The sequence below is a fragment of the Lethenteron reissneri genome, chromosome 10 (assembly GCF_015708825.2).
Source record: "Lethenteron reissneri isolate LAM-NWPU_2019-01 chromosome 10, ASM1570882v1, whole genome shotgun sequence".
Classification (NCBI taxonomy): domain Eukaryota; kingdom Metazoa; phylum Chordata; class Hyperoartia; order Petromyzontiformes; family Petromyzontidae; genus Lethenteron; species Lethenteron reissneri.
The window spans coordinates 11,195,876-11,206,454 of NC_083788.1; the positions used below are offsets into that span (position 1 = coordinate 11,195,876).

Here is a 10,579-nt window from a genome sequence, read left to right on the forward strand (position 1 = left end):
CAAATGAGTACCTGGTGCGGTGTGTAGTAAACATCGCCAATGGGGAGACAAAGGCGGTCGGGCGTGGTGCTGGCCACCCACCCCCTCATGTGCCGTGCCGGCCTTCATAGGTGCTCGCTAACAGCACTTGCCCCAGCAGTCTGTTACAGGCTACACGGGGGATCTTTGTCTTTGTGTAACCCTGGCAATATTACACGCATCTTGTTTGATATACACTGGCGGTGTGGGTTTACATAATAGTCAATGTTTATGCAATTATTAATTTGAATTGAACTTCGCGTGTGTTTAAACATGTGCCTGTGTGTACGCGTGTGATAGATTGTCCGTGTGTGACACGTGTGTGACACGTGTGTGCGGGTCTGCGTGTGGGTGTGAATCGTGCCCTTGTGTATGTTGTTAGGGACGTGTGTGTTGTGTAAAGAGCTTCCCGGCTCATCGGATTTCTCCAAGATGAATCTGATTCTGTGCGTTGCACGCGCGTGTGTGTGTCTGTATGTATCGGCGCATGTGTCTGTGTGTTTTCATCTGTATGCATATTCGTGTATGTATCTCTATGTATGTATCTGTGTGTGTGTATCTGTGTGTATGTATCTGTGTATGTATCTGTGTGTGTATGTTTCTGTGTGTATGTATCTGTGTGTGTGTATGTATATGCATGTGTATGAATCTGCGTGTATGCTTCTCTGTGTCTGTGTATCTGTGTGTATGTATCTGTGTATGTATCTGTGTGTGTGTGCTGTGTGTATGTATCTGTGTGTATGTATCTGTGTGTATGTATCTGTGTGTGTGTATCTGTGTGTGTATATGTGTGTATGTATCTGTGTGTGTATGTATCTGTGTGTATGTATCTGTGTGTATGTATCTGTGTGTATGTATCTGTGTGTGTATGTATCTGTGTGTGTATGTATCTGTGTGTATGTATCTGTGTGTATATATCTGTGTGTGTGTATCTGTGTGTGTATATGTGTGTATGTATCTGTGTATGTGTCTGTGTCTGTGTGTATGTATCTGTGTGTGTGTGTCTCTGTGTGTGTATCTGTGTGTGTGTATCTATGTGTGTGTATATGTGTGTATGTATCTGTGTATGTGTCTGTGTGTATGTATCTGTGTGTATGTATCTGTGTGTATGTATCTGTGTGTGTGTATCTGTGTGTATCGGTGTGTATCGCTGTGTGTGTATGTATGTCTGTGTGTATGTATCTGTGTGTATGCATCTGTGTGTATATATCTGTGTGTGTATCTGTGTGTATATGTGTGTATGTATCTGTGTATGTGTCTGTGTCTGTGTGTATGTATCTGTGTGTATGTATCTCTGTGTGTGTGTATCTGTGTGTGTATCTGTGTGTGTATACGTGTGTATGTATCTGTGTATGTGTCTGTGTCTGTGTGTATGTATCTGTGTGTATGTATCTGTGTGTATGTATCTGTGTGTGTGTGCTGTATGAATGATGGAGGCCGGGCTCTATGCGGCGCTGCCGTTTGCATGCGGCGCGCGTGCGTTCTCGGCAGGTGCACGCGCACGCGGGGTGGGGGCCGGGGGGGAGAGGGGAGGGGCGCGAGGGGGGGGAAGGAGGAGAGGGGGGAAGGAGGAGAGGGGAGGGGCGCTGGGGGGAAGGAGGAGAGGGGAGGGGCGCGCGGGGGGAGGGAGAGTGGTGGATGCGGTGTTTGTAGTCAGACAGGGAGAGGCACGGAGATACACAGAGAGGGATGACAGACGGGACAGATAGACAGACGGGCCAGAGGCGAGGAGACACGGGCTGTTTGCGAGCACCTATTAAGCCCTAGGGACAGGTTCTTAATGCCACTCGCAACCATGGCTAGGATTCGAACTCAGTGTATCCCCGAACCAATGCAGCATCACCGCTCCCACCCCCACACAGCGAGATACACAGACCCCCTAAACAGACTGTTAGGGCAAGTGCTGTTAGCGAGCACTGATATAGACAGATACACAGACACAGAAAGAAACACACACACAGAAGGACACACACACAAGAAACACACACGGACACATACACGGACACAGACACACACAGACACTCATACACACAGACACACACAGACACACACAAGACACACACACAAGACACACACACACAAGACCCACACACAGACACACACAAGACATACACACACAGACACACACACACGGACACACACACAGACACACACAAGACACACACACAAGACACACACACAAGACACACACAAGACACACACAGACACACACGCGAACAGACCAAACGTCACATGGATCTGCATCACCGATCAGACGCCTCTTCAACTCAAACTGCCCAGGTAGCGATGCGGGCTCCTAACCCCGGGACCCCCCCGCCCCCACCCCCTGCGCCGTTCCTCGCACCCCCAGGAGCCGCGAGACCCCCCCGAGCGAGGGGGTACCCCCGGAAAGCGCGAGAAGGACCCAGGGCTCCTCCAACAGGAGTCCCCGTTCGTCGCCAAGGGGGCTCCGGAGAGCGGGGCTGGGGTGGGTCGGGGGTGGTGGTGGTGGGGGTGGTGGTGGGGGTGGTGGTGGTGGGGGTGGTGGGGGTGGTGGTGGTGGGGTCGTCACAACGCGGTCACCCCCGGTACCCCGATGGGCGAATAAACTGGAACCGAGGGGGTCCGGAGCCCGACGGGCCCCGGAGTCGCCCCGGAGTTGGGAGGTCGCGGGTTCGAGCCCCGCGGTGGGAGGGAGGGAGGGGGAGGGCAGCTCTGGACGGGGCAGCGGGGGCAGCGGGGGCAGCATGGGGGACGGGGAGGAGAAGGCGCCGCGGGGCTTCGCGCGGAAGGGCGCCCTCAAGCAGAAGAACGTGTCGGAGGTGAAGGACCACCAGTTCGTGCCCAGGTTCTTCAAGCAGCCCACGTTCTGCAGCCACTGCACCGATTTCATCTGGTGAGGATCTCCCCCCCCCCCCCCCCACAAGCCCCGCCCCCCGCCCCTCGCCCTACGTCACAGCCCCCCCCCCCTCTCTCGTCCCCCGCCTGTCGAGGCAAGTGCTGTTAGCCCGTCCGTCTTTGTATCCCCCCCCCATCATCTCCCACAGCTCCCCCCCCCGCCTCACATCACCTTCCTTCACCCCCTCCCCCCATCACGCCCCACAAGCCCCTCCCCCATCATCCCCCACAACCCCTCCCCCCCATCACCCCCTACAATCCTCCCACCCTCATCACATCCACCCCCCCCCCCGTTCCAACCAACCCCCACAAGCCCCCCACCCCTCCATCACCCCCCCACCATCACCACGCAGCCCCCGCGCCCCCCCACCCTCATCCCGCAAATCGCTCACGTGCTCCCGCACCCCTGCATCACCCCCCACCCCACGCCGCTCCCCGTGTGTGTGTCTGTGTGTACGTGTGTACGTGTCTGCCTGTGCGCGCGTCTCTGTGCGTGCACGCGCGTGTCCGCGTGTGATTGTGTGTCTGCGTGACTGTGCGTGTCTGTCCGTGCGTGACTGTGCGTGCGTGTCTGTGCGTGCGTGTCCATGTGTGCGTCTGTCTTCCTGTGTGTGTGTGTGTTTGGTCACGTGTCTGTGTGTCTGTCTGTGCGCGTTTGCTCTCTGCTCGTGCGTGCTATCGATCTCTATTGCCCGTCGATATATCCGTCTGTGGGTCTGTCTCTGCGCCATGAACCATGTGACAAGGGTTCGATTCCTGCTCACGGCCAACACCAGTGACGATGATCTAAACCGGACCCGGGCCTTCCCTAGGTCGACTCAGCCTCAAATGAGTACCTGGTGCGGTGTGTAAACATTGCACTAGTGAGACAAAGGCGGTCGGGTGTGGTGCTGGCAACCCACCCCCTCGTGTACCATTCTGGCCTTCATAGGTGCTCGCTAACAGCACTTGCCCCTAGAGTATGTTAAGGCTATACGGGGGATCTTTGTCTTTGTCTATCTCTGTGCCCGTCTGTCTGCCGATCTGTCTTTGGATCTCTGTGTCCGTCGGTCGGTCTGCTCGTCTATCTGGTCACGTTCCCTGCATCGCCTTGCTGTGATGTCCATGGGGTGATGGTAATGGAACCACCAACTTAACCAGGGCACCTCCAGAAGACCTAAATCCTGAGCGTGATACTCATCCTGACCCTAACTAACCACTAGCCCTGACCCCAACTCCTCACACTAACCATCACCACTAGCCCTGACCCCATACCTGACCCCAACTCCTCACACTAACCATCACCACTAGCCCTGACTTCATCCTTGACACCAACTCCTCACACTAACCATCCCCACTAGCCCTGACCCTAACCCTGACCCCAACTCCTCACACTAACCATCACCATTAGCCCTGACCCCAACTCCTCACACTAACCATCACCACTAGCCCTGACCCCATCCTTGACCCCAACTCCACACACTAACCATCACCACTAGCCCTGATCCCAACACTAACGCCGACCCTGGTACTAACCCTATTCGATCGCCCGAACGCTCACCCTAACGCCGGTCCTAACACTGACCCTAAACCACCACCCCACAACTGAACCGAACCCGATAACCCCATAAACACGAGTCCTAACGATGACCATAATACTTCAAGCTCACCCTAACCTTGACCTCCACTCCCCATCACCCCCCCCCCCCGGCTCTCCACCCCCTCGCGTCTTCTCCATTAGACTAATGGCCGTAATGATTCCTCGCCCAACACGCTTTCCTCCCACGTCTTAATTAATTGCTTTTGACCCCGTGACCTTTTCATCTTGGAAAAGGTTGCGAGAGAAGAAAGGAGGAGGAAGGGGAGGAGGGATGAGGAGGGAGTAGGAGGGGAGGGGGTGGGAGCTGGTGGTGGTGGTGGAAAGGACCGCGATCACGTGCCGGATCTCTCAATGCGTCGAGATAAAGGCGCATCCCTGGAATTTGCTTGGATCACGCTGCTGCTGGGGGAAGCCTCAGCCCCTCTCCCAAGAGCCTCTCTCTCTCTTTCTCTCTCCACGGAGCAGGAGTCGGCAACCCGCGGCTGCTTCATGACCCGTTATTTATCAAGGAGCCGTTCCCGTATTCACCACAATGCATTGCGGCACTTAAAATGTTGAGGTCTTTTGTTGTTGTTGTTGTTTAACGAAATTCGGCTAGAAACTGAAATTGCTTCTTTGTTCAATTTTGTCTTAAAACTTTCGTGACTGCAGGAATTCATATTCTTCGTTTATTTTCATTTTATTATTATTTTTATTCACTTTCTTTTTTAAATGATTATTTTTCTATCAACGTGGCTTTACCGAAAGAACCAAAGAAGATGCCTCTGTTGTTGTTGAGTTTCTACGCCGCCACGCTGCCACCCTTGCCCATCTCGTGGTGCCCACACGTGACCCCCCCACCGCACGCGCGCGACCTACCGATCGACTTCACTGTGGTGGGTCGGTGCACAGAGGGGGGTAGGGGGGGGGGACGCGGGGGGCGGGGGGCGGGTGCAGTGTTGAAGAAACTCGACCCCCCCATTATTTCACACTGCCGCCCCGGGAGAGAGAGAGAGAGGCATTCGAAGCGTTGACCTCTGCAAGGCCGCTCGACCTTTAGGCCGAGGTCACGGTGGAGGCCTGTGGGACTGAGCGCTCCGTGAGCGGTGTACGACTGACCGTCTTGTTTTGTCCCTCTGTCTCTCTGTCCGTCCGTGTGTGTGACCAGGGGCGTGGGGAAGCAAGGCTACCAGTGCAAAGGTGAGCGACACGCCGCTTTGTGCGCGCGCGCGCGCGTCTCACTCTGTGCGCGTGGGTGTGAGCGGGGAGCGGTGGCGCAGCGATTAGCACGCTACGCTGCGCTACGAACCCGGCGGGCCGAGTTCGATTCCCGCGCGCGGCAAACACCCAGTGACGGTTATGTGACCAGGTTCTGGGCCTCCCCTGGGTCGACTCGGCCTCAAATGAGTACCTGGTGTGGTGTGTAAACATCGCCACTGGGGAGACAAAGGCGGCCGGGCGTGGTGTTGTCGACCCACCGCCTCATGTGCCGTTCCAGCTTTCATAGATGCTCGCTAACAGCACTTGCCCCTACAGTCTGTTAAGGCTACATGGGGGATCTTTGTCTTTGTCTGTGTGTGTGTGTGTCTCACTGTTCGACACTTCACGTGGCCTTGAAGTGCACTTAGCCTGGCACAAGCGCCGTGGTGACGCCACCGCCACTTAGTGGCGAATGGCGGTTGTCTTTGTTGCTTTGTGTGTCAACTAGGTGCTCGCTAACAGCACTTGCCCCAACAGTCTGTTACAGGCTATACGGGGGATCTTTGCCTTCGTCTGTGTGTGTTCGATTCTCGCTCACAGTCAGCACCAGTGACAATTATCTGAACCGGTCTTGGGCCTCGCCGAGGTCGACTCAGCCACAAATGAGTACCTGGTGCGATGTGTGAGCATCGCCACTGGGGAACAAAGGTGGCCGGGCGTGGTGTTGGCCACCCACCCCCTCGTGTGCCGTGCCGGCCTGCGTGGGATGCTCGCTCACAGCTCTTGCCCCTACAGCCTGTGAAGGCTACACGGCTACCTTTGTGTTTGTTGTTTACATACAGGGATTTATTTCTCAGGCCTGGACAGCTCCAGTTGAAATAAAGCCCCCCGTGTGTTTGTGTACATACGGCAGCCATAAATCCATACGGAATACACGCGGTCATCAACAAAGACAAAGATCCCCAGGGTAGCGTTAACAGACCGTTAGGGCAAGTGCTGTCAGTTGCGCACCTATGAAGGCCGGACACGGCACACGAGGTGGGGTGGGTGGCCAGCACCACGCCCGGCCGCCTTTGTCTCCCTCGTGACGATGTTGACACACACCGCACCAGATAGTCATTTCGAGGCTGAGTCAACCTAGGGGATGCCCCGTACCGCTTCGGACTAATCGTCACCGATGTTGGGCGTAATCCGGGAATCGGACTCGGGTCGCCGGGTTTGACAGCGCGTAGGCTAATCGCTGCGCCACCGCTCCCCCGCCCTCACCCCCCAGCAATCTGCAACGCACACACACGCGCGCGCACGTGGGCTCTAAAGAGATAACGAATCTGGATGGGCTGTCAAGTGGTTAAATAAAGGAGGTTAATGAGTCACAGTGTGAGTTTGTGTGTGTGTCGTCCGGGAACGGTGGTGCAGCGGTTAGCGCTACGCTGCGCTACGAACCCGGCGATTCCCGCTCACGGCACAACACCGCCAGTGGCGATTGTCTGAACCGGGTCCTGGGCCTCCCCCTAGGTCGACTCAGCCTCAAATGAGTACCGAGGTGCGCTGTTGTAAACATCGCCACCGGGGGAGACAAAGGCGGCCGGGCGTGGTGCTGGCCACCCACCCACACCCCCCCTCTCGTGTGCTGTGCCGGCCTTCATAGGTGCCGCTCGCTAACAGCACTTGCCCCAACGGTCTGCTTACGCTACTCGGGGGATCTTTGTCTTTGTAGCCCAGGAACGTATTTTTTTAATGAATTCTGCACAATTGCTGCTGACACAAGGACGAGTGTCGATGAGTCACCGCGCCATCTCGTTCATCCCACCCCCACCTCGACACACAAAGGGAAAGTGCCGCCATATAGCCTCACAGGCCGGCGTGGGGGCAAGTGGTGTTGGCGAGCACCTGTTACGGTCAGCACGGCGCACCGAGGTGCGGTGTGGTTCAGAGCCGTGGCCGGCCCGACCGCCTTTGTCTCCCCCCCCCCCCAACGCAAATGTTTACACGCCGCGGAGAGGGGGGGGGTTACTCGATAAAGGCTTCATCCACCTGTCGAAGAGGCCCAGGATCGGTTCAAATATTCGCGACATTGAGACACAACAACAACAACAGCCGCCGTTCAGCACTAACGTGGCCGTGACGTCACCACGGCACTTGTGCCAGGCTAGGTGCACCTTGAGGCCGCGTGAAGTGTCGAAGGCTCGCCTGCTGGCATTGAGGTCACGGGACAGACCCAGGTGCCATTGGGATGACCGATTGAGATGACTGACACTCACAACGCCCGCTGGCATTGAGGTCACGGGGCAGACCCAGGTGTCACACGTGCACGTTGAACTTCCTTCGCACCGTACGTAGCCCACCGTGCTAAGCGGAGGATCGAGAGATGACTGGCAGATGCGTCACCTGTGCTCCCCACTGTTGAGAGAGAGCCACACACCCCAAGGCCGTAGCCATGGAGTCAACATTGGGGGGAACCAAATCTTCCCAGGGGGTCTGTGGGTCCACCCCCAGAAAAAAAATAAAAAATTGAAGATGAATTTCCTGCCATTTCCTGCCTAAAATCTTAAATAATTCACTAACACATAGGATGTATTTTTTTTCTTTTTTACAATGTCTAAAAGTTACATTTCTGTTTTTTTTTACCTTTTCTTGTTGCATTGTATGTTAATGACAGAGATTAGGGATTAACAAAGTACAACCATAACCACAATCATATAAACAGAAATCTATTTTATAGCAATATATTGGGGGGGGGGGACATTTTGAGCATATTAATACAATTCTCACGACGTTTCGGCCACAACGCAATCAGCCGTCCTCAGGTGAAGAACAGGTCTGTCGGAAAGACAGCGTCTTTCCGACAGACCTGTTCTTCAGACGCTGTCTTTCCGACAGACCTGTTTTTCAGACGCTGTTTTTCGAACAGACCTGTTCTTCACCTGAGGACGGCTGCTTGCGTTGTGGCCGAAACGTCGTGAGAATTTCATTTGATTATGTTTTATTTTTATAATTTTATTATTTACCTTCTACGTGACTTTACCGAAAGAACCAAGAAGATGAATCCCTACAGTCGCGAATCCTTTAAATCGAAACACACCCACATGTATACAGTTACAGAGTGAATAGCACTCTCAACAGCTGTAGACGGCTACGAGGCAAACAGCGCGCGCACGTTCACGGCTTGTGCAGAGGAGGAGGCGGGCACGCGCCCGGCTCACAAGCGGCTCGCTCCTGTCCACTGGGCGTTCTGTCGAGTTGGTGTCAAATTCCACATTCGTATTATTGGTTTTTTCGGTAAAGTCACGTAAATAGAATAAAAAAAATAGAAAATCATATTAGCAAAAAACCCGCAATAAAAATAAGAACTAAAAATGGTAAAATAAAATTACAAATTAAAAATAAATTGAAAATAATCAAAGCAAACAACGCACATAAAAGCAAAAAAGGGACCCCCTCCCCCCTCCGCCACCACCACCCGCCCCTCGACGTCGAGAAGGACGGCGCAAAGTGGGCGCGCGCTCAGCCAGACGCGTCGGTCGGTCGGTCGGTCGCGACTTCTCAGCCCGGAGTCTCGGACACCGCACGGAGTGACGGTCGTCGATTCGCCAACGAGTTCCGTTTTTTTTCCCCCGTTTCCCGTTGCGCTTCTGCGGTCGTCTGGAAGGAAACGCGCGCTTTGGTATTGAAAACTCATAACTTTGGAACGGCTTCTTGTGTTTGCTTCGTTGCCTTTCCACCCGCGCACTGTGATCATCACGGCTGGCTACGTACGGCGCAGAAGAAGTTCAAGCGTACATCCGAATCACGATCTTGATTTAGACTCGAGGGAGCCCATGAGCCATGGAAGCTCTTTGTCACAGATGGGCCGATCGGCATGTGTACATTTGCACTCCCTCCGTGTGCTTCTGTTCTGTACCACTTCTCTTAGCCACGCGCGTTATCCTTTCCGTACCGATCCGTCGACTTATTTAGTAGAGGGAGAAACGTGGCCTTGCATCGAGACGCGTAGACTTACATAGAGGCTCATAGACTTGCATATTGACTCATAGACTTACATAGAGAATCATAGACTTGCATATATAATCATAGACTTACATACAACTCATAGAATTAAATAGATAATCATAGACTTACATAGAGATTCACAGACTTGCATACAAACTCATAGACTTACGTAGATAATCATAGTCTTACATAGAGACTCATAGACTTACATACAGACTCATAGACACACTAGCATACAATTTACATGATCCACACACTTGCATAGAGAACCACACAGACTTGAAGACGGACTCGCACACGATTACACAATCGGCGTCTGTATTTATCCTGGAGGAATCCGATGAGCTCAGAAGCTCTGTTTCACAGATGTCCAATTACATGGTCCACAGACTTGCATAGCAACCCACAGACTTACACACAGACGCGTAACAATTACACAGCCTTACGTGCGGACCCACAGATTCACATACGCTTACACGACCCATAGACCTGCATAGAGACCCATAGACTCACGGCTTGTGCAAAGCCAGAAGTCCCATTACCGCAAGGGGCTCGTCTCTCCGATTTCCTTCCACCGAATGCTTCTAAATCTCTCGCCATATCCATTATCCTTGCACAGAGATCCAGTGACTCGCACAGAGACCCGTAGTACTTACGTAGAGATACAGTGACTGATATGGAGACCCGTAGTACTTACGTAGAGATACAGTGACTGACATGGAGAACCCATAGACTTGCATAGAGATACAATGACTGACATAGAGACCCATAGACTTGCATAGAGATACAACACACACAGACAACTCACACACACAGACACACGCATAGTCACACACAGACACACACAGACACTCACACACAGACACTCACACACACAGACACTCACACACACAGACACACACACAGACACTCACACACACAGACACTCGCACACAG

At 53.7% G+C, this 10,579-nt stretch overlaps 1 protein-coding gene across 1 annotated transcript; it reads left to right on the forward strand.

Annotated features, from left to right (window-relative positions):
- The first annotated feature begins 2,690 nt into the window (after positions 1 to 2,690).
- Positions 2,691 to 6,530, forward strand: LOC133340735 (protein kinase C beta type-like). Its single transcript, XM_061549125.1, has 3 exons — positions 2,691 to 2,893; positions 5,622 to 5,749; positions 6,496 to 6,530. The coding sequence occupies exons 1-3, from the start codon at positions 2,745 to 2,747 to the stop codon at positions 6,528 to 6,530; spliced, it is 312 nt and encodes a 103-aa protein (XP_061405109.1). The 5' UTR covers positions 2,691 to 2,744.
- The last annotated feature ends 4,049 nt before the right edge of the window (positions 6,531 to 10,579 follow it).

Coding starts and splice junctions, on each gene's coding strand:
- LOC133340735 (XM_061549125.1), top strand. CDS start 2,745: ATGGGGGACGGGGAGGAGAAGGCGCCGCGGGGCTTCGCGCGGAAGGGC. Junction 2,894..5,621: donor CACTGCACCGATTTCATCTG/GTGAGGATCTCC, acceptor GTGTGTGACCAG/GGGCGTGGGGAAGCAAGGCT. Junction 5,750..6,495: donor GCAGCGATTAGCACGCTACG/CTGCGCTACGAA, acceptor GTTTACATACAG/GGATTTATTTCTCAGGCCTG.